The sequence below is a fragment of the Ictidomys tridecemlineatus genome, unplaced genomic scaffold (assembly GCF_052094955.1).
Source record: "Ictidomys tridecemlineatus isolate mIctTri1 unplaced genomic scaffold, mIctTri1.hap1 Scaffold_147, whole genome shotgun sequence".
In the NCBI taxonomy this organism is placed as follows: domain Eukaryota; kingdom Metazoa; phylum Chordata; class Mammalia; order Rodentia; family Sciuridae; genus Ictidomys; species Ictidomys tridecemlineatus.
Genome location: NW_027521300.1, coordinates 179800 through 203473, shown reverse-complemented (window position 1 = coordinate 203473; position 23674 = coordinate 179800). Strand labels below are relative to the sequence as shown.

Sequence of the window (23674 nt, the reverse complement as noted above, 5' to 3'; positions counted from 1 at the left end):
TACAGACTTTCCTGAGCCTCCTGAATAAAACTGAGGTTATACCTACCTTGCAAGATTAGCCTAAGAAGGAGGTAAGTTCTGAGTCCCCTCACCATCCCCCATCAACCTCTCTGGGCACTCCCCCAAATGAATTGTGCTTGCTGGCTGTGTGCCTCCCTGGCCTTTCCAGGTGGGTAGCATTCCTTCTTGCCCTGAATGGGATAAGACCCCCGCGGAAGGAGAGTCGTATTTGGTAGGTCGGGGATTCTATTCCCCCCAGCTCCTACACAGGAGGGGAGATTAGAGCATTATTTCTAGGTATGAGGGAAGCCTTGCAGGAGGCGAGTTCCAGTTTCTACCACCGCTGTGCGGAACAATCTAATTTCTCTGTCTGCCTTGCGGGAAGAGGATCAGGAGAAAGGTCAGAAGGATTCTGCTTCTAAGCCGGATTCCTTCAGTTCAAAGTATCCGGCGCGTTCTGAGCCCCAACCATATCTTCTCAGAATATTCGGCTACAAGATGCAAGGGGTGCTCTAGGAAGCCGGCGTCTCTATCCCCAACCCCAGCAAGGAAGTAAGCACAGCCGCCGCGCCCCACCCAGCGCTCCGGCGGCTTTGAAAGCGCGGTGTGGGGCGCAGGGTCCCTGGAGAATTTCTCCATGTGGATGGAGACCTTGGGGACCACCTTCAGCCACTCTGCCGCAGACGGCTCCCGTGCGCAGGGGTTGGCATCCCGGGGGACCGCCAGGTGCAAATTCCTGGTGGCCCGCAGGGTCTTAGGGAGCAGCGAACGGTGGGCGGCGCAGGCCAGGGCGCCGGGGCGGGGCGCGCCGGGGCGTCACGTGGCGAGCCGGCCGGGCGGGCGGGGCCGCGCAAGCTAAATAGGGGCGAGCGGCCGGGCCGGCCACCGCGGCTCTGGCTCCGGCTCCGCCTTCGTCCCCGCGAGCTCGCTGCTCCCCTACGGCAGGCCCCGGCTCTCGGCGTTGCGCTCGGTGAGTGCCCGGGCGTGGGGCGCCACAGACGTGACCTTGGCGGAGGATGGGGAGCCAGCTGCCTGCGGGCGCCGAGGCTGGGCCTCTCTGCGGCCCCAGCCGGGCCCAGGCGCCTTCCCGCGGGTCCTGGGGGACCGGCAGGGGTGGCGGTCGCGGCCGGCGGGAAGCGGGGCTGGACCGCCTGCGAGCCGGAGGCGCAGTGCACCCGGGCCGCGCTCCGCAGGGCTGGTCTCCCGGGGCGGACTCCCTGGGCGGGCCGGAGGCGGCCCCGGGGCGCTGGGGAGTTTGCGGGGAGACCCGGGGAGGAGCCTGCGGGGAAGCTGGGCCCGGATCCCGGCGACGGTGGCCGGCCTCTCTCTCCCTCGGCCTCAGCCCTGGCCCCGGGTCCTCGGCACAGATTGCTGAGATAATGGTATCGACCTGCATCTGTTTTCCTTTAGTGTCTGGATTTGTTTTCTTTCTAAAGAGTTTGCCCGGCGACTTTCAGCACCTAACCCCACACAATTCATGGGATCCCAGAAGACGTAACCTGGGATCCCGTGATCCCGGGTGGCTGGGGTGAGCGGGCCAGAAGAGTTAGCCAACAAACAGGAAGAGGTCGGGCTGGGTGGACTGTGTCGGGCTTGCTCTCGGGATATGGGAAGAGGACGTGGTCAGTGCTTCACTGGGACTCCTGGAAGGGGGGCAGCCTCAGGCCAGGAGGGTTGGGGGCCAGGAGTACTTCGCGGCCTGGGGCACAGCCCCTCCTTCAGTCAGTGGCCTGGAGGGCGGGTGAGGGTGTAGTACCTGTGCAGCACTGTGGGGTGGCCTCCGCAGGGCAGGCCGGCGGGCAGGCCAGGATGAGGTGAATTCGACCTGGCCCTTAGGCGCCTGTATCAGTCCCCTGCCTTCTTCCCCATCAGCCTTTTCTCAGTGGAGACTCGCTTCCCATTGGTCCTAGTGATGGTGACCTACGACCTTTGAACTTCCTAGAGAAAGAGCTTCCCAAAGAGAGTTGAAGGCACCCTGGAGAAGAGCGGCTTCTGCTCCTTTCAGGGTGCTGCCTGGTGCAAAAGTGCAGGTCCCTCGTCTGCCTTCCTTGAGGCCCACGCGGGACACCCGCAGACCTGGCTCAAATGGACTTTCCTTGATGTCAACTCTGGACAACCCTGTTTCAGACTGGGCAGGCAGTGGGCCGGAAGCCCTTTGGCCCCAGGTTGAAAGCCCTGTGGTGCTGATTCAGCAGTTTGGGTTGAGGCCCTTCTGTAGTAGGGGTGGAAATACTTGGGAGGAGTCACAGGTCTGTCTACTTTTCATCATCTGGTGTGAGGAAATTGTTAGAGGTGTGAGGCTGAACTATATGAAATGGAATATTTGAAGGTCAAGGGGGAAGAAACCAAACACTTGCATGATTCACCTGAAGGGCAATGGTGGGGCTGATGGGGTCTGTGTTCGGGGCTTGCTGCAGTTGGTAGTCCCTACACCTGCTCCCTTGAGGGCTTTTTGGTGGTGGTGTTTTGCTTGTTTGTTTGGGTACTGGGGATTAAATCCGGGAGGCTCAACCACAAAGCCCCTGCCCATCAATTTTTAATTTTTATTTTGAGATGGAGTCTCACTAAGTTGCTGAGGATGACTTTGAATCCTCCTTCCTCAACCTCCAGAGTTGCTGGGACTGCTGGTGTGCACTGCTGCTCCCAGCCCAGTTCTCTGCTTTTTAACTTAAAGCCTTAACTCCTCCTCTGCAGACCTGAGGCCTTCCAGGGTAAACCTAACCCTAACCCTCTGAGCCGCGGTTTCTGGGGGTCAGTTATTCTCCTGCACCTGCTTTCCTTCAGAGGAACGTTGTTTCTGCTTCTGCAGGCCTCCTCTTACCCTTCTCCTGGGCTTCCTTGGAATTTCGTCTACTCTGTATCAACCCATAGCAATGTTGTTATAAAGTGTGTGTTGTTAACACATCTAATGTAGGTCATTCATCTTTTATTTTATTTTTTTTTCCTTTTTGTGGTGGTAGGGATTGACCTAGGGCCTTACCGTGCTAGGCAAGTGCTCTACCACTGAGCCACATTCTCAGCCTCTAGTTCATTCACATTAAATACACATGGTATGTTACCCTATATGAGGGACAGTTAGATTCTTTTTTTTTTTTCTGTACCAGGGGAGATTGATGATGATGATGATGATGATGATTTTTTTGTACCAGGGATTGAACCCAGGGGCACTTAACCCTGAGTCACATCCCCAGCCCTTTTTTATATTTTACTTTGAGATAGGGTCTTGCTGAGTTGCTTAGGGCCTCCCTAAATTGCTGAGGCTGGCTTTGAACCTGCTATCCTCCCAATCCACTGGGATAACAGGTGTATGCCACCACACCGGGCCCTTTTTATTTTTATTTAGAGACAGGGTCTTTCTAAGTTGCCTAGGCTGGCCTCAAACTTGTAGTCCTGCCTCACCTCCCAAATCGCTAGGATTATAGGCCTGCCTGAGCCTGGTTTTCCTACTTTTTCACTATTGCTCAAGTGCTACAGTAAATATCTTTTTGAATCTCCCGGTTACTTTCAAGAGTTTCTCTTGTGTAGAAGCAAAAGTGAAGCAGAATTAAAGGCTGGGTCACAAGGCAGGTGACTCATCACATATTCTGTTGTGCTGGATATTGACATAGTGCCCTCTTGGGTGACTGTCTCAGTTTGGTGTTTGTTGTTGTTCTTGTTTTGTGGGTTTGTGGGGTTTTTTTGTTTGTTTGTTTGTTTTTGGTACTGGGGATTGAACCCAGGGGCACTCAACCACAGAGCCCCATCCCCAGCCCTTTTTTGAATTTTATTTAGAGACAGGGTCTCACTGAGTTGCTCAATGTCTTGTGGTTGCTGAGGCTGGCTTTGAACTCCTGATTCTTGTGCCTCCGCCTCCCGAGCTGCTGGGATTACAGGCGTGCACCTGCACCTGGCTTGTCTCAGTTTCACTCCCAGCAGTGTGGAGGTTCCTGTTCCTCCTATTCACCAATACTAGCTCTTACCAGATTTCAATTTTTACCAATCTAGTAGGTTTGAAATGGTACCTGTTTTAATTTTCCTGACTAGAAATTCAAGTTTTATTTTTTTGCCCTAGAAAAGCATCAATAATAGTGAGGCTTTTCCTGTTTTGTTGTCGATCATTGGTAGCATTTGTGCATTTTTGTTTCCAAGACAGATTCTCACTAGGTTGCCTAGGCTGTCCTCAAACTCGAGCCCCTGCAGGCTCAGCCTCCCGGGTAGCTGGGGTTACAGGTGTGTGCCACTGTGCCTGGCTCCCTTTGTGTATTTATTTACTTGTTGTTTGGGGATTAAACCCAGGGATGCTTTACTGCTGAGCCACATCCTCAGTCCTTATTTATTTATTTATTTAAAGTCAGAATCTTGCCTGAGATGCTAGGGCATTACTAAGTTGCTGAGGCTAGCCTCAAATTTGTAATCCTCCTACCTCAGCCTCCCGAGTTGCTGGAATTACAGCCACCATGCCTGGCTCCTTTGTGTGTTTTGATGGGTTTGTGAACAGCTAACCCTCACAGAGTTCTTTAGGTCCTGACCTAGGTGTCTGAACTGTGTAGTTAGGTCACGTTTTCTCATTTATGTGTGAGGTTTAGGGTTGCAGTCTTACTCTTTACAGACAAGAAAGCTGGGCCACCCGCAGTCTGCAGCATGAGTGGCATCACTTAGAAGACTGTGGTGGAATTTCATCCCTGACAGTTAATCCGCCCTGCTCAGGTAGGTGCGCTCCTTCACAGTTTGCTCATGGTCTTCTCTCAAGCCTTAGTTTTTCCCACCTGCAAAGTAGAAGCCTTATACAAGACTGGGGTCCTTTTCTAGCACTGATGTTTTTATGAATGCTGGTGCTGAGAAGGACACGTGGATTTCAATTCTCACCCTTATCTCTCTTTACCAGGCCAGTAACTTCTTTGGTCTGGTCGAGATAATCTAAGGTTGTCAGTAAGCAGGGCTGGCTGAGCATTGGTCTGGTACCACCTAGGTGGTGGAGCCCTAGAGAAGAGGCAGATATTCTGCCTCCAGCCTGGGTAGGGTCAGGCTGCTCCATGACCCTCTGACCTGCTGACCTGAACGTGGGCGGGGCCTGTCACAGAGGTGTCACGTGGCTTCCTGCTTACACAAGTCCTGGGGTGGGGTAGAGGCTGCCAGCCAAGGCCTCCTTCAGTCAAGGGTGTGTCAGACCAAGTCAGAGTTCCAGAGCCCTCTGCCCCTCATTCTTGGTTTACTTGACTCCACTGGGGTTTGGGCAGTAAGGTGGTCAAGCACGTCAACACGTAGGGCCTCGTCACCAGTAGTGGAAGAGTCATAATTTTTCACTCAAACTGGGATACTTTTGAAGATAATTGTTCCGGGGCAGCAGGTGTTCCCTGCCCTGCAAGCAGGAGATGCATATTCAGTGACCAGTGGAGAGGGGGTGAGGTTTCCCGTGCAGGGAGGCCCCTCCTTCCCTCTCAGGTCTGCCTCGCAAGAACCATCTGTTCCTACCCCTGTACTACTCCCCCCCCCCAGGGGACAGCAGGACCCAGCTGCGGGGCACACCTTTCTTTTGCTGGCTTTCATGTCCAGCAGTCCCAGCCCCCAGCCAGCCAGCAAGCTCAGTGTCGCCTGCCCCATCCTCAAGGAGCTGCCCTGTCCGGCCAGCTGAGAGGCATAGACACTAATCTCATTTAGGTCTCAGAGGCTCTCTAAAAGCTCTGCAAGATGCCCACTTTAGAAACAGGCCTGGGTAATGTATCGCCCCTGTCAGCATCTCAGAGCTGGGAGCAGAATCTTCCACAACTTAACCAGAACATTGTTCAGTAAGATTGTCTGGTTTCCCACCAAAAATAAACATTTCTTTCAACTGCTGAGGGCCTTTGTGGTGTCCACTGTTCTGGTCCCAGGGTTGTGATTTTCTTCCTTGTGCAGGGTGTGGATTTGCTGTGGCTGATCTTCAGCGTCCCCCTTGTGGGCATTGTAGCCGGACGTTTCCAGGCATGTGGGAGAGTGGCTTGAGCAGGCTGGCCCTGCTGCACCTGGTGTGAATGATTGACTTATTTTGGAAGTTGACTGGCAAGTGGGTGGACTGTGAAGTGTCTTAATGGCCAGAAGGGTTCAGGTGACATATGGAACCTTCTTCCTGGTTCCCATGGAGTCTCCAGGACTAGATAGTGGCGCTGCTGGTTCCTGGCTTGGATGCCTTTTCTGGGCCAGGCAGAAGTTAGCCACATCAAGCCTGGCTCCAAGGGACTGATAGGCCACTGCCTGCTCATAGGGAGAGAGATGAGGCCAAGGGCTGGGATCCATGTGTGCATGTAGGCGCGGCAAGGGCTGTACCACTGAGCTGCACCCCCAGCCTGTTTTTATATGATTTTAAACGTGATCAACCAAGAAGTCCTTCAGGAGCAAAGACATAAAACACCAAAGACCACATCAAGGCTGTGATTCAGAGCGAAGAAGGAAGGCTCCTGGGCCTCCAGTGCGTCCTTGAGATTACCCTCTCCCCTGCCCCAGGCTGCTCCAGCTTTGAGGTATAAATAACTGGGTGAGTGAAGTGGAGGGGCAGTGAGGATCCGCGTGGTCTTGTTTTGTGGGTGTACTGAAGAGGTTGGAACTTGAACAGCTGCCTTTAATGATGGTGAGAACCAAGCCAAGTTTTTATGGAAGAGAAAGAAACGCATAATATTCTTTGTCCCGGTCCCACCAAGTCTTCACCCTCCTCCTCATTTCCCACCTTCCCCCGATGCAGTCACTCCGCCATCTCCAGGCACAGTCCTGGGCTTGTGGTTACTTCAGAATGTAGGCACTGTCGGTGCATCTGTGTTTTCCCACCGTCCTGGGGAGCGAACCCAGGGCCCTCCACCACTGAGCTACATCCCAGCCCCTTTATTTTGAGACAGGGTCTTGCTAGGTTTCTGAGGCTGTCCTTGAACTTGTGATTGTCCTACCTCAGCCTCTCGAGTTGCTGGAATGTAGACCTGAGCCACCACCACCCCTGGCTGAAGCCTGCGGACTCTTGAGAGACCCCTGGAAGAGGTCTACGGGATTCACAGCACCGCTGGGCAGAAGAGCAGGATATTAGGGAAAATCTGCTCTGGGTGTCCGTTCACTTTTTCTGATCTGGAAATTTCAGGGGCCTATGGCCTGTCCCTCTACGTCCTTCAACAGAGGGCTCTGTAACCGTGGAGGGGAGCTTTCTTCCTCAAGCTCGCTGGCAGCCCAACTCCACTCTTTTAGGATGGCAGGACATACATAAGGCTCCCTACGACTTGGCGTTAGCTGCTCTCCTGACGTCCATTCCATCTCCTTCCAGAAGCCCAAACTTCACATTTGTCCCGGGAAGTCATCAGGGTGTCTGGGGAACAGTTTTGCTGTGCGAGTGGATCACTTGACCACAAAACCTTTCTTTACACACGACAGCATTCTTCAGGACACCAGTGGGATGTATGAACCATTGAGTGCCACATGGGCTTGGCCAGGGGAGGAAGGAGGGCCTGATCTTGTCACCAGAGACTGACTTGAAAAGGGTGGGGGGGTGCGGTGGATTCCAGATCTTGCTGGGAAGCCCATTGACCAGGACTAGAAATAACAGTAGCCCACAGCTTGCAAGTGTGTTCCTCCTGTTGGGGCCCCTCCCCTCCTGAAATAAGGACTTTCTATTCTTTTTGTGTCATTTTTTAAAAAATCACTGAATTGAGAAATAAGAGGAAAGCATTTGCCTGAACTAGGGGAAGTGAAAGTGGATTGCTGTTTTGGCAAAGACCTTGGAACCCATGACAGGGTGTCAGCAGCTGAGCTTGTCTTTCGCACCCTTGCGCATTCCCAGAGGGATTGCCATTTGAGCAGCGTTGGGATAATGGAAGTTGGCTACTCACTAGAGAGAAACTGCGCCTGCTCTCAGGGTATCTGTCTCTTCCTCTAGGAGGGGACATTTGGCTTCAGAGACGGGCTCTCAGCAGTCTCAGAACCCTTAAAATGGAAGCCTCTTTGGACATTAGATGTGGAGGTTCGCTGAGGTTGGAACCGAGGGGCTTCTGTTCGTGTGTGATGGTTTTGGTGGGTTTTGTTGTTGTTGAGGTGGTTTTTTCTGTTTTGTTTTTTCGGTAGCACCAGGGATTGAACCCAGAGGTGCTCTGCCACTAAGCTACAGCCCCAGCTCTTTTTAAATTTTGAGACAGAGACTTGCTAATTGTGATCCTCCTTACACAGCCTACCAAGCAGCTGGGATCAGTGTGCGCCACTGTGCCCGGTTTAGAAGCTTGTTTTAATGCAGATTCTTCTGGCAATGTGGAGGTATTTGGGGTAGGTTTGGGGTAAACTGGAGTCACCTGGCCCATGCTAGAGGTGGGGAAAGGGGAGGAGTGAAGGGAAATGGAGCCTGTTGGAGTGAGCAGCACTGTACTCCTTTGTGTATACACCCGGCACCACACAGGGGCTTCTGCCCTGCCTCGGTTCACATACAGCTGCCACCAGAGACATGGTACCTACTAATCCACTTCATAGGTGGAGAAACCGCGGCTCCGTAGAGGTTGGTGCCCCCAGTGCCAGTTAGTGGTGGAGCTGAGGCACAAATGCAGGTCTCCTGCCTCCACACCAGGGCTTGTCCTCAGCACCAGGCGACAGCAGCTGGAAGCCCCCCGAAGTCTGTGCCACAGGTACAGGGCGGAAAGGAGTCTTCTTCCAAGTGCTTATCCTGCTGTGAGTGGGCAGGGCGCTGGGTGGTCCCTGCTGAGCTGTGGCTCCAGCTCTCAGGAGCATGGGGAGGAGCAGAGGGACCACAGGAAGAGGAGTGAGCACAGGCTCTCCCTGCTGGCGCAGTGCCAGGGGGCTGCAGGAACTGGGGGCCACCCGGGAGATGGGAGTGCTGTGTTCTCTGCCACCACGGAAACCAAAGAAATCCCATTTTAAAATTTAGGTTGTCATGGAAATGCTCCCAGCCTTCTCTTGGCTTATGGTTTCCCATCTCGGCAGATGCCGAGCCTCCCGGGGGCACCTGGGGACACTCGTTCTCCATATACAAGAGATGAGAGAACAAGCCTGGCGACCTGTCCTCTGTTCATCCAGACTCCCACTTTCAAGGAGTGGACCCTCTGGTGCTTCTGCACCAGTGCCCACTGTCTTGAGAAAAGATTAAAATGCCAGTGCAAGTCAGAGGGGCCCGACTTTTGCTGGACACATTTACCTCAATTTGCAGGCCATGTGGCCGGCTGGCACATGATCACATGAGAAGGGAGCCTCCCCGTGAGTCACTGGACATTAAGGGCATTGAGCAGGCAGTCTTTAGGGAGGAAGCCTCATTGGTGGCAGAGGATGATTGAGAATGCATTTGGAGATTATTACAGAATCGATCGTTTACCGGTTTGGTGACTCAGGGTCTTTGGCAGCATTACTAGGATTCTTCCTAAAAGAAACAGAGTTTGAAATACAAGAACATGTTCATTTGAAAAAAAAAAAAAGGGGGTGGTTATTTAGCTCACAGTTTTGGAGGCTGAAAGTTCAAGACCAGGCAGCCCCATGGAGTTGGCCTCTGGCGAGGACCCTGTTGGCCTGGGCTACCCCACAGCAGATGGCATCATGGTGGCATCGTGTATGATAGGGAGAGGTTACATGGCTAGAGGAGAAACCAGAGACTGGAGCAGAGCCCACTAAGGCCTCCCACGTGCCCCACCTGCTGTGTGTCACACTACCTCCTCACATGGCCACACTGAGGCCAAGCTCCTGCAACATGGCCCTTCGGAGGACACACTCAGACCGTAGCAGTATGGTCTCCTGGCGCAGTTACTGCTTTTGTATATTTTCTTTGACTTTTTCCCCCCATACTGGGGCTTGAACCCAGGGCTCCAAGCACCCACCACTGGGCTGCACCCCCAGCTGTCACTGCCATCAGCATCATCTTCATCATCGATGTTTTATTTTGAAACAGGATTGTGCTCATTGCCAGGCTGGCAGCTTTTGTGCTGCTCCTGCCTGGGCTTCCCGAGTAGCTGAGAGGGAGCTGGCATTGTATGCTGTGCCACCAGGCCTGGCTGCGCCCCTCACATCTTGCCCGAAGCTGCAGGACGGCACCTACTCATGCTCCTTGCTTAACAGGCTCACCTTACTAATGGTCTGCAACTCACTTTTCCACATCACAGTAGGACCTGGGCGCTTTTGCTCTGTCGGTACGATATGATTCAGCTAGTTCACTTTTCAGCGACTGCTTTGTCATCGTAATCTACCTGGCCATTCACCACGATTTAACAATTACCTGTTATTAGACATTGACTCTGTTTCTGGTCTTACCGAGAGAGTTATTTAGTGAGCAGCTGTGTGTGTGCCTGTGTCTTTTCACTTGGACGCCAGTTACTGTATAGTAACTTTCTAAATGTCAACCTGTGTGAGTCACAGCACACAGGTTTAAAAGTTGGCAGGCAGCCATCGTGGTGGCACATGCCTGTGATCCCAGCTACTTGAGAGGCTGAGCAGGAGGCTTACGAGTTCCAGGCCAGTCGGGGCAACTTAGCAAAACCCTGTCTCAAAATAAAAGATAAAAGGTCTAGGGTGTGCTCAGTGGAAGAGCACTCCTGGATTCGGTGCTCAGTGCCACACACGCGTGTGATCCATGTGCCATCCTGGAGGGCCTCCACAGAGCTCTTTCCAGAGCATCTCTCTCTCCTCACATGTGTATTCTTCCAGAAGAATCCTTCTTGAACTTGTTGGACTGTTAGTTATTCACATGTTCACAGTCAGAACCCTGAGCGTGGCCCGCCCTCTCTGCCAGCTGACACAGTGGGCTTGAGTTGAGCCATGGTCAGGTTTGACTCTTCCCTCTTACGGGCCTCCTTGTGAGGCGCCTGTTGCACTGACACTAAGTCACAGGCCCTTCGGGCCTGATCTTGAGGAGGTAGAGCCTGCTCTCAGGAGCCCACGCTCCCCGCCCTGGCCCTCGCCAGGCCGCAGGTGTCGGCCAGGAAACACTTCTGTTGGCTCCTTGCCCGAGGGTGATTCATGTTGAGCTGGAAGTCGCCGGCCTCCTGACTCAGGCGGGCGTCCTCGGATGAAGGGCTGAGGTGGAGGTGTGGTTTCTCAGAAGGCCCGTCTCCGAGGCTGGAAGCGGAGCCCTTGGCTGACCGGGCAAACCAGCTGGGCTCGCGGGAGCCAGGTGGCTGGCGGAAGCTGCTTTTCTGTCATCTCCACTGTGACTGGCAAGGGCCAAGCTTGTGTCTGCCTGCCCCGTTGGCCCTTCCCTCAGGACATGGTCACACATGCATCTTTCAGATCACTCACTTTGGGAAGGCCTCTTGAACAGATCCCTGCGGTTCAGACGTAGCAGAGAGGGCCCTGGGCCCAGTTCAGTCACGGCACAGCCCCCGGACTGTCTGTGTCCTCATGTCAGCCATCAGGCATGGCGGGAGCATGGGCACAGGGGAGGATGCTGTGGACACCGTAGACCCCTGAGGTCCATCTGCCGTCACCCCAGGCTTCACGAAGGGGCCCCTGGCAGACCAGGATGAGAGCCTCGCTCTCTGCCCGAGCAGCGCCCTGGTGTGTGGCGTGGGACCCATCATAACTCCCCCGTCCTGTCCTTTCCAGGTGGGTTCAGGATCCAGTTTCCAGAATGTGGTGGCCTTTGGCCTTTCTCTGCTACCTACTGGTGCTGACCAGAGCCCAGGGCAGGACTTCTTTCCACCCGCTGTCAGACGAACTGATCACCTACATCAACAAAGCAGAACACCACATGGCAGGTGGGCTGCGGGGCTGCTTCCTGTGTCTGTCCTTATGTCACCTTGGGGGTTGGCCTGGGCACTCGGATGGCTCCCAGTGGGGCCACAGGACCTTCTGTGTGAGAAAGTTAAAGCTTAGGATCATGGTCACTTCCTCCCTCCCTTTGCACCGTGGGCATGGGAACAGGCATGAGCGAGTGTCCCCAGGTAGGCCGAGGCATGGAGGAGGAGGTGAGTTCCCAGCCCTCCACAGCCAGGGAGCCCAAGAAGCCCGCAGTGGAGGCCCCTGTGCTCCATCAGCGCCCTCTCCCACCACTGCTGGTTTCTGCTGATCCCTGAAGACGGTGGGAACCAAGAAATGAGGAGTGAGCCGTGTGCAGGGCGGAGGGTGGGCCAGGGGGTCTCTTGTCAGCAGATGGAGAAGGCACCTGGTCTGGAGCTGCACTCTGCCCATGGGCTGCTCTGGTCCTTCTCCAGTTCTGGTGTCTCCCTGGCCTTCCCTGAGGAGGACCCTGTGTGTGGGCAGCGTGCCCGCCTACCCCATGCCAGCAACCTCTGGGTTGGCAGGTGACAGTCACAGGCATGGCTCTCTTCCAGGCGGGACGCAATTTCCACAATGTGGACGTGAGCTACCTGAAGAGGCTGTGTGGCACTTTCCTGGGTGGGCCCCGGCTGCCCAAGAGGTGAGTGCTGTGCCCGGAGAAGCCCTGACTCTCAGCCCGTGGGCCACAGGCAGCCATGAGGGACCGTGGAGGGGGAAAGGGAGCCGCCCTCGGTGCCCCTCAGAGCTGCCGGCCAGGATGGGCATCTCCAAGGTGTCCTGGAACCTAGACCAGGCTCCAGGATGGCAGGTGGGTCTCAGTGAGCTCCGCTTTGAAAAATCTAAGGGAAATCTTAAGAGGAGCCATGGGATCTGCCCTTGGGTCTGCTTTCCTAGAACACGGCCTCGGGCATCTTCATGGAGCTTTTCGTTACAGGCGGCCGCCTGAGGGTGGGGGGCTGAGTGCCCTGACTCTACTCTTTACAGGAAGGTGATGAAATTCATCATTTCTCTTCCAGCCCAGCTCTTAGGGCTGTAAGAAGAGCACAGTTTTCATTTTTAGCCATTCCAAGTCGGAAAGTGGGAAGTGGGCTGCATCGACTTGGAGAATCGCAGCGAGATAGAGGAAAAGTGAAGTTGTAGGACCCCTCGGGGCTGAGGATGTTGGCAGTGACAGGATGTGTTCCCCACATCTGCCGTGTGATTGGAGAACTTTAATGTGTTTTGTTTTTGTTTTTTTTTTTTTTTTTGTGGGCGAGTACCAGGGATTGAACTCGGGGCCACTCAACCACTGAGCCACATCCCCAGCTCTATTTTGTATTTTATTTAGAAACAGGGTCTCACTGAGTTGCTTAGCGCCTTGCCATTGCTGAGGCTGGCAAAAGCGTGATCCTCCTGTCTCAGCCTCCCAAGCTGCTGGGATTACAGGTGTGTGCGCCACGCCTGGTGAGAACTTGAGTGTTTTTCACAGACTGTGAAACCTAGGGTGGGGCACGTCTGTCTTGGCATACAGTTAAATGACTCTTTAAGGAAAAGAGAAAATAGAATGAATCCCAGATGCTTTTCTACTCACAGCCAGTGTCGTCTTGTTCCAGTACACCTTTTATATGAAATGAGAACCCAGGAAAAAAAATCACGAAAATAAATTTTAAAAATGATTTAAAGCATCTAGATAGATGTTTAGGATTAAAGGTGGGTAGAGGAAGCAAGAGACATAGAACTGTTGAAAAATATCAAATGGATCTAGAAAGAAGCGTACAGAATGCCAGATTGCATTGAGCCATGGGATCAAGTTCTGTGTTACAAGATTCCTAGCGCACCTCTGCAATCCCAGGGACCCGGAAGGCTGAGGCAGGGGCATAGCAAGTTTGAGGGCAGCCTCAGCAACTTAGCGAGACCCTGGCTCAAAGGGAAAAAGTAAAAATGGCTGGGGATGCAGCTCAGTGGCAAAGTGCCCCGTGTTCGGTTCCCACTACCAAAAAACCAGACCATGAGGGACTTCTGCACATCTCAGCCCTCACTTGCTTTCTTGGTGCAGCCCTTAACCAAGAAGCCTTTGCATCTTGGGGGGTGAATTGCAAGGTGACAGTTTGTAATAAAGACCTTCCTTTGTCCAGAGTTCGGTTCGCTGAGGACATCAATCTGCCTGAAAGCTTCGATGCTCGGGAACAGTGGCCCGACTGTCCAACCATCAAAGAGATCAGAGACCAGGGTTCCTGTGGCTCTTGCTGGGTAAGACCCAGTTGGCTAGGATGTCTGCAGGAGCAGAACGGGTAGGGGAATGGTCAACAGTCTGGGGAGGGACCCCCTGTGACCAGGCAAGTGACGTTAACTTTCAGAGTCAGTTCCCATCAGTCTGGTGATGGTGTCATGGTCAGGAGTTGTGGCAAGGATTGGGTGGAGGAATGAATGGGCTGTGGGCCCTGCAGATGGCGAGTCCCTGTACACACTGGCAGCGCTGGCCACTGCTCTGCTTCCTGAGTGTCCCATCTCTGTCAATGAGCTGTCCTTGTTTTTGAGTTGTGGTAAAATACAGATAGCAGAAATTGCCACCATCTTAACATTTGTTGTGTGCCGTTCAGTGGCGTCAGTACGCGGGCACTGCTGCGCAGCCACCACCCTCTCCCAGAGCTCCTTCCACCTTGGTGTCGGGGGCTGCCGCCAACACCGCCTCCTGCTGCTCTCCAAGTGCCTCCTCTAGGTGAACCCAGGCAGTGTTTGAGCTGTGTGTTTGTGTTTGCTTCAGGAGTGAGCCGAGTCCCCAGGTAGAGGCCCAGGAGGATTGGTCTCTGCTTGGAAGCTGAGTTAGAGCCACACGTGGCTTTGAGACAGACTGGCCATCCACCGGGTCTGCAGACCTCTCTGGAGATGGCGGGACACGCCCCAGGTCAGGCGTGGCGGCGGCCTCACTGGGCAGGGCTTGTTCCCGCAGGCCTTTGGAGCTGTGGAGGCCATGTCGGATCGGATCTGCATCCACACCAACGGGCACGTCAATGTGGAGGTGTCTGCAGAGGACAGGCTCACCAGCTGTGGCGGCCAGTGTGGGGACGGGTGAGTCCTGGGCACCTGTACACAGAGGCCTTAGTGCAGAATGAACTGAGGACTTCGTGGGGGAGGGAAGGTGTTTCTTGGCTGAGACAGAGGAGTGGAAGCAGGCCCGGGAGTGGCTGCCACTGTCTGGCCTACAGAGCTGGGCGAGGGGAGGGTCCTGGCCAACATGGTCTCAGAAGATGCCGTTAAATTTCTGAACCTGGGACTGGTGTTTCCTCACTTGTTCCTTCTTCCTGTCCATGGAAATGTGCTTGCCTTGGGGTTGTTTTCTTATTTTGAATCAAGACAGTGGGCCCCAGGTGGATCGCACTGAGCTGTATCCCTAACTCAGGGGCTCACCAGTGCTAACGTCCGGCCTCGGGCCCACACCAGTGGTGCACATCTATGGCTGCACATAGAAAGACCCGAGTTACAGAAACGTGCCTGGGCCTCACTGCACACCAGTGAATCGCTCTCTGGCACTGGTGGGTTTTCCTAGTACATTCGTCCCTGCTTTCCCACAGGGGATACGCTCCAGTACCCCTCATGGATGCCCAAAACCCAGGCTATGACTGAACCCTGTATGTGCTGTTTTTTCCTATACATAAATTTAATGCTTTTTCCACCTTAACTAAGCACTTAGCACTTGCTATGCCCATAAGTTTTGCAGAGACAAAACCAACACCAATTTCTTTTTCTTTCGTTATAATTTCAGGGATAAGAGACTTGGGAATCTCAGCATCTGATTTTTTTTTTTCTTATTAAGTTCAGAACTTTTCACCTTTTCACTTAAATAAAGCACTTTATGGCTTCTCTTTGGCCTACTGGAATTGTCAGCATTGTCACTCTTGTGCTCTGGGGCCACTGTTAAGTAAAATAACTTGAACACAAGCACTGTAAAAAGACCTGTGAATCTGATGACCAAGGCAGCTACTAAGTGCCTGATGGGCAGGTAGTGTATACAGCCCAGATACTCCAGACAAGGGCATGATTCTCGTTCCGTGCCAACTGGAGTGGCATGGTGTGAGATTTCATCACGCTGGTCAGAACAGTTTATAATTTAAAACTTGGGAAATGCAGGAACTCTCCATTGAACATTTTAGAGCACAGTTGGTGGCACAGGTCACTGAAACCTCAAAAATCAAAAACTGTACAGTTGAGGAGGTTGGAACTCCTCTACCTTGGGGAATTATAATATCCTGCATGGTTGAGAATCACCATTCCAGAAAGAAGGAAGCCTAGAGTCTAGTTTGTAAGAGTCCTGTCTTCTTGGGGGAGGGGGGGTATGGGAAGGGATGGGAGCCTGGTTGGATGCCTGAAGAAGTAAGTTGAGGGAGGGTGACTGGGGGTTGGTGGGCTCTGGGAGGACAGTCATGCCAGTGCTAGGGCATGTGGACCCAGCAGTGACCTTAATGTGTGACCAGGCAGTGGTCTGTGCACAGCTGGAACTTCTCTTACACTGAATTTAACACAAGGCTCTTTTTTTAGCTGTAATGGAGGCTATCCGTCTGGAGCTTGGAACTTCTGGACAAAAAAAGGCCTGGTTTCTGGTGGCCTGTATGACTCCCACATAGGTGAGTGTGCATTTCTGTCTGCCAGAGGATTCCATAAGCCCTGCCTCAGGATGGCTTTTGTTTCTGTTATGAAGGACCGTGGAGGGCAGAGGGATGGGTGGGAAGACGGACACAGATAAGGCAGCCCTCCAGACAGGGTCAGCCCCAGGTCAGGGCTGCAGGCCTGGGCTGGCCTGTGTCCAGTCCTTCCTCCTGGCCTGAGGGCCTTTCCGTGGTGGTGGTAGGCTGACCCCCCTCGTCCACTCTGTCCATCAGGCTGCAGACCCTACTCCATCCCTCCCTGTGAGCACCACGTCAACGGTTCCCGGCCCCAGTTCACAGGAGAGGGGGACACTCCCAGATGCAGCAAGAGCTGTGAGCCCGGCTATGCCCCGTCCTACAAGGAGGACAAGCACTACGGTAAGGTGGGCTGGGATCCGCTGGGATCTGCCGCAAGCCAAAGGGAGGCAGAGACCAGGGCCGTTGGATCCTAGGGTCCAGGAACACTGGGAAGGAGAAAGGAACAGAAGTTCCTTGCCCCACACCCCCACACTCTGCCTTGCTCCACCCCAAATCCAGCTTCGGCCTTTTGAGCTGCAAGGGACCGAATTCCTTCTTGTGTGAGCCGGTAGCCGATCCTGGAGCACTGGGGTCCTCAGCCCCCTCCCATGTCACTGTGCCCAGCTCACTCCTCAGGAAGCCTTTCTTGGCCTCCTGCTGTAAATCAGCAGATAACTGAGGTGGCACCCTCACCCAGCTGGTGTGCTTCCCTCTCCAGGGTACAGTTCCTACAGCGTCTCCAGTAACGAGAAGGAGATCATGGCAGAGATCTACAAAAACGGCCCGGTGGAGGGTGCCTTCACCGTCTTCTCAGACTTCCTGACCTACAAATCAGGTGTGTGGGCAGCGGGTGGAGGGTTCAGCCGGCAGGTGCTCAAGTGGGTCAGCAGGACTCACCCGGAGGAAGACCTGGGGCTCCTGAGGAGGAGGGCTGCCGGACCTCCCTTCGTCCACCCTCCTTCCTGCCAGCCACCTGTGGCTCCCGGCAGTCCTGTGGCCACTGCTTTCCACCTGTGCTGTCCTGGTTTCCTTCATCTCTGCACATAGTATCCCACATCCCTCTCCAGGAACTTGTCTGGCTAATTCCTCTTCATCCCTCCAAGCCCAGCTCAGCTCTCCTCTCTGGGACCTTCCCTCTCCCTGGCAGTGGTCCCTCCTGCCTTGGCCTGTGTCCTTCATCAGTCTCCACATTTGAACAGTGGGGACTGAGTGGCCTATTTCAATCATTTTTATTTTTGTCTTTGCAAAGACCTAGTGTCACACCTGACATCCAGAGATGAATAAAGGAAATACCTTGCTCTGGGTGGTGCCGAATGCTTCCCATTCCTGACCCTGTCCCTGTCAGCTCCTTAGAAGCCCCCCAGTCCAGGTGAACTGCCTTTGCTCCTACTTTTCTCTTATTTACATTCAACCAGATGTAATACCAGTGCTCTCAATTTGGAACAAAGGAAGATGAGTTGGGCAAGAAAAATAAGTAGTGTCATGAAGGCAATAGTTACACAGTCCTCTGCATGTTACTAAAGATGTTTCTGATTTGACAGATGATTCATCTGCCAAGGAAGGCCTGACTAACCAGATCTCTGAGCTCCTTGGCCAGCATCTTTCCCATCAACCAACACCAGTGACCCATCCTCCTCCCACCTCACCTCTCCAATGCACCCCAGAGCAGCAATTTAAAAACTCTTCAAGCTGTGTAAAACTCTTGACAGACAAACCCATAATTATACAGAATCCCAGGATGTAAAACAGATAATTGGTCACTTAGCAGTAAATTTCTTTTGTAAGTTAGTCATTAGAGAAAGCCCCATGTGGTGGCACATGCCTGTGATCCTGATGGCTCCAGAGGTTGAGGCAGGAGGATTGCAAATTCAAAGACAGCCTCAGCAATTTAGCAAGGCCCGAAGCAGCTTATCAACACCCTGTCTCAAAATAAAAAGAAAAGGGGTGGGGATATGGCTCAGTGGTGGAGCATCGCTGAGTTCAATTCCCAGTACCAAAAGAAACACACAAAAAAAACTTAATGATTAGACCTTTTGTTTTTAAAAATCAACCAACAAATCTTTTTGTCGGATTCCATTTCAATATTTCACATAGTTGAGTGTGTTGGGCTTTTAAAAATGTATTTGGTACTGGGCACATGCTTGTAATCCCAGTTACTCGGGAGCCTGAGGCAGAAGGATCACAAGTTTAAGGCCAGCCTGGGATGGTAAAATAATTTTTAAAAGTGCTGGAGGACCACTTTATGCTTTAAATATAGCCCTTGATGCTCTGCTACTGCAGCTTATTTTCTAAATGGACACTTTCTTTCTTTTCCTCTCTGCTCCTCCCTAATCTCTCCCCCTCCCTAATCTCTGGGAAATGGGGAATTACCTTTCTTCCCCATTTTAGGCAGATTTATCTTTCCCTGAGTATGCACTCACCATAGAAAGGAAGTAATCCAGACTTTGGGAACGGTACCAGAAGCTCTCAGAAATGACTGTCTCACAAAATAACAAGTGAATTACAAATCCAAAGGAGAACACATGGAATTGGCCTTTGAATCACCTCTTTAAAAGCCCCCTGTTCCTGCTGATGGGCAGAATCACAGCCTCTGGGACAGGACAGGAGTCTCCTGTGTTTCTCCTTTGCTAGCAAAGCAATAAATTTTTTTTTTCCTTTTTCTCAAAAAAAAAATAGTGCTGGAAAGGTAGCACTTTTTAGCTCATTGGTGGAGAACTTGCCTAGCATGCATGAGGCCCGGGTTCCATCCTCTACTGCAAGACAAAACAAAACCCCAACCACGTGTGGATTATCTCCCTATATCACGGGAGCCCTGGAGTCTTCTGATGGAGCCGTGGTGTTCTGCCCTTTGTTTGTATTTGTTTGAATCCAGGGTCTGGCTGGGAGGCCTGTCTCTGCTGCTGGGGGTGGCTAGCTGAGTCGGGGCACTGTGGAGCGGGATGGTGGCCTGGACTTGGTCTGAACTGGCTTTCTCTTCCTCAGGAGTGTACCAGCATGTTGCTGGAGAGATGATGGGAGGCCACGCCATCCGCGTCCTTGGCTGGGGGGTAGAGAATGGCATCCCTTACTGGCTGGTGGCCAACTCCTGGAACACTGACTGGGGTGACAATGGTGAGTGGCAGCCCCCTTCCTGCTGCAGATAGGGAGTCATGAGCCAGAACAGACTGGGTGCTGGTGGGCTGGGACTTCCCCACGTAGGTAGACAGCCTCAGAGCCTGAGAGGAGGTGTGCACTGGGCTGTGGCTCCAGGAAGCTCTGCACAGCAGCTCCCACTGGACCAGGCTGTGAAGGTGACCTGGGGTTGGTGAAAGAGCCTGGAGAGGGGAGGGCCCGGCTGCTGGGCCAGAAGCTGAGAGCACCGTGGTGCTGCAGGGGCAGGTGACTCACTCAGTCCTTGGAGTGAGTCTGAATTATTGACAAGGATCAGAAATTAAGGGATACATTCAAAGCACCTTTCTTTCTGTTTCCAGGGTTCTTTAAAATCCTCAGAGGAGAGGATCACTGTGGAATTGAATCAGAAATTGTGGCTGGAATCCCACGCACTGACCAATACTGGGCAAAGATCTAGTCTGCTGCAGGCCTGGCTGGCCAGTCCTGGGGGTTTCCCTAAACATAGCCAACTGGTCTGGGGGTGAGATGCGGGCAAGAATATCTTTTATTCTTTGAGTTCACATAAGGTACAAGAAATTGTAGACAGGGTCTAAAGAACTGGATCAGGCCAGACTCACGCTTCCCGGTAGAACTATCTTCCAAGGAAACGTGTCCATTCCTGCTCCCTCCCAGCCTGTTCAGTGGACAATGGCCACAGTGCACCCCGAGTCTTCCCCGTAGACTAGTGCTGTTTGTAGTGCCTGCTGCTCCGGCTCTGGCTGCAACACCCTCCCACCCCTCGTCCAAGCATCTTCAGCAGCGACAGACCCACCAGCTTTGGCTGCAGGCTTTCCAAAGGAAGGGTCTGTGGAGTCCCAACAGGACAAATGCCCGTGCAGAGCAGTACCTCTAAGCAAGTAGCCTTCTAGATGCCACAGGTCTGTAGCAGGCATGGCGTGCAATCCTCTGGAGAAAGCCGCGTCGACGCAGGGCGCCTGCATCCATGGCCCTTGGTAGTGCTGTAAGCCCTCTCTGGTTCTGTCCTTGGCTGATTCTTTTTTAATAGAAGTTTTATTTTTTGTGCACCTCCGCTGATCATGTGAATGAACAAATCTAATAGCTGGAAGAGCTATATGCGTTTTTACAGATTGTCTCCCAATGGTCTGGCTTAAAACAAATCAAGTGGTCATGATTTGCTGGCTGACCTACTGACCTTGACTACTACATTGAAACTAGTTTGGGAGAAATCAGCTTTTACTGTTTTTGAAAAATTACATCTTCACCCTGTCAATTTAACAAGGAATGACTGTGCCAATAAAAGGTTTCTCCTTTAGTGAAATGTGCTGATGGTGCCTCAGTATACTCCGGACGGGGCCCTGTGGTCCTGGCCTGTGCACTTGTGGTCTTTAGGCTTCTGGAAACTGCTTGCTTCCCAGCCGTGTTTTCAATTCAGGGCATCTGTCTCTCCCTGGTTCCCTGTCATCCTCATCAACCCTTCCTTGACAAGCTTGTCCCTGCTCAAAGGTAAGGACATAGTTGTATTCCACTGTTCACCCACAAGCCCCACAATCTGCTGAGGTTTCAAGGTGCAGCACCATGTTGGTCTTCCAGGTCAGGTTGTCTGTTTCCCAGGAGACACATCTCCCAGGGTGGAGCCAGAACCTGCGTGTGGTGTTTTGAGTTCCCTTTTGTCACTAGTTTATATTGCTGGGACAAACGTCCCGTGAAGTATCATAACCAAGTGCACCAGTTCTTGAGGGAACCAGAAACTACAATAATCAGCACTCATTCACCTGCCTGCCCATAGTTATTTCCCTTCCCCACCTGGGAAGCTTGTCTCCTAGTAAGGTAGGAATCCAAGGCTACATCAAATAAGCTCTTAAAAACCTGGTTTGAGAGGGTGGGTCAGTGGAAGAACTACCAGTGCGTGAGGCCCTGGATTGATCCACACTGCAACAGCAACCTGGTGAAGGTTACAGAATAGTTCGTGGTACTCCTTATAGTACTTAGAAAGTGTTTCACAGGGTTATTCAAGCCACAAATTCCTAGTCACTTTACTCCTGCAATTTCAAATATATTCCTGACCTCAGTGAGTTGCTAACAGTTCTGCTGCTCCCACGCTTCCGCTCCTGTTCTTCCACCATGTACCCACCTGCAACTCCATTCCCACCCGTGGAGCCAGCCAGGGTGTGCTTCATGAAGCACCAGAAGGCACTGGGACAGCATCACATGTGAAGGCTTTACCAGAAGAACCTGCTTTGCAGTATTTGGGATGGATCTCAAGGCTTTAGTCAGCCAGAAATGACCCCCTGGATCACGTCTGCTCCAGAGGTCCTCCTGGACGCCTGTTCACATGGGAGGACAGGCGGGACAGGGCTTTTTCAGTCTTCCCTGCAGGTCAGTCTGGGAGAGTTCCACCTTTCCTCTCCTAGGCCTCAGAGCACTGTCCTCTGGGAGCCTTGCCACTATAATGGGCTGCAGCCCAGCTTCACTGCCCATTAGCCAGCGCTAGAATGAGCACTGCACTTGAGTCAGCGTGCAGCCTGACCAGACACGCTCATTCCTAAGGAGGTTGAAGTTTGAGGAGCAATGCCTTTGAGCAGTGTTCTTTAGCCTGATCTCTCCACCAGCCTGGTTCCTGTCACCTGAGAACTTAGGTTAGCAAATTCTTGGGCACCACACCAAGCTACTAGGTCAGAAAGTCTGTGGCCCCGGTGATGGGGTAATTGTGATTCACACTGATGTTTCAAAACCACAAACTTAAGAGCTCAAGTTTCCAAAACTGCCAAAAATGACTACCTCTCCCCCTACGCACACCAGCGCCCCTGGGAAATGGCACAGTAGTCAACCATAGAGGTCAGGCTCCCACTCCCAGCTGTTGTTCATTTTAAATTCCTAGATTCTGATGGGCTGGGTGGAATAATCTACTGTGAACAGGAAACAGACCGTGTGGAATGCTGTAAATGATACTGAAAGTGGGGAGCAGGATGCCCAATTGTTTGAATTTTAGATGAATATTTATGTACAGTTATACTAAAAAAATAAAACCGAGCAGGACATGTGGCACATGCTGTAATTCCAGTGGCTCCAGAGGCTGTCAGGAGGATCATAAATTCAAGGCCAGACTGGGCAACTTGGGGAGACCTCGTCTTAAAAAGGGCTGGGGATGTGGCTTAGTGATAGAGTGCCCTTGGGTTTAGTCCCCAGTACTGGGGCAGGGGGAATGCAACATGCAAATTTGTAACAACTTATCTTAAAATCCCAAATCGAGTCTTGGCAAAGTACTTTGTGCCTGGCTCACAGCCCATTCTATTCCAAACAGCAAGTTACCTTAACTGGCTTCAGCATTGATGACAAGTTTGTCCAGGGCTGAGCCTAAACAAACCAATTAACTATAAATCTTCATGGACCCAAACTTAAGCCAGGTGTCTCTAGTGGTCACAGAAAACCCGTTTCTGTAACAGTGCTAACCCAACATTACTTAGGAAAAACCCAATTCAGTCGTTAAGTCACCTTACACGCAGTAGACTGGGACAAGAGGCTGTGCACACTGCAGTGCCCCGAGTGTCCTCCAGAGGTCTGTGTGCAGGAGGCTTGGACCTCAGGGTAGTGACATGGAGGCGGTGGGGACTCACCTTCAGAAGGGGTGACTGCTGACCCTCTAGAGTGAGTCTGTTATAAAAGAGCCCGCTGGGCCCTGACTCCCCCTCGCTCCCAGTCTCCCACCACTGTGATGCCATCCTCCGGGGGCCTGGACCCAGGCTGGACAGGCAGGGCCACCCAACCTTTACTTCCAGTCTCCCTAACTGTGAGCATTTATAAAGAAGCCTTTCCCCTCCTCCCCTTGTGTTGCTGGGGCTCAGACCCGTGCTGGGCGAGCACCCCACCACGGGTCACATCTCCAGTCCCGAACTCCTTTTCCCACAGACGGTACCCAGCCTCAGGCATTTTGATAATGTGACAAGAGCGAGCTATGCCTCACAGCAGTGCCGGCCACGCTGACTCTCCCAAGGGCTTTTCTGGACAGACCCTTGGCAGGGAACCAGGACTTCCTTGCCCAGGCAGAGATGCACTGAGCCACGGCAGGAGGGAGTTTACCCCAGCCCCGGCTGTGCTGGGGTTAAGGAAGGCAAACCCACTGAAGGGGAACGAGGCTGGGTGCCACTTGACCTTCATCTGAAAATAGCTCTCCCTTTCTTGAGACATTGGTGTGTAGACTGGAAATTTAAGGAAAAAAAGCTAGGAGGAAAAGT

General features: G+C 52.7%; 1 protein-coding gene across 1 annotated transcript; it reads left to right on the top strand.

Moving 5' to 3' along the window:
* The first annotated feature begins 857 nt into the window (after positions 1-857).
* LOC144372695 (cathepsin B-like) lies at positions 858-22487 on the top strand. Its single transcript, XM_078035990.1, is given in 12 exon segments — positions 858-970; positions 4589-4686; positions 11518-11647; positions 11649-11669; positions 12246-12331; positions 13806-13920; positions 14621-14739; positions 16207-16292; positions 16548-16691; positions 17050-17166; positions 19314-19442; positions 19802-22487. Coding segments are annotated over 10 exon segments (1020 nt in total). The 5' UTR covers positions 858-970; positions 4589-4686; positions 11518-11542; the 3' UTR covers positions 19900-22487.
* Positions 22488-23674: the final 1187 nt, after the last annotated feature.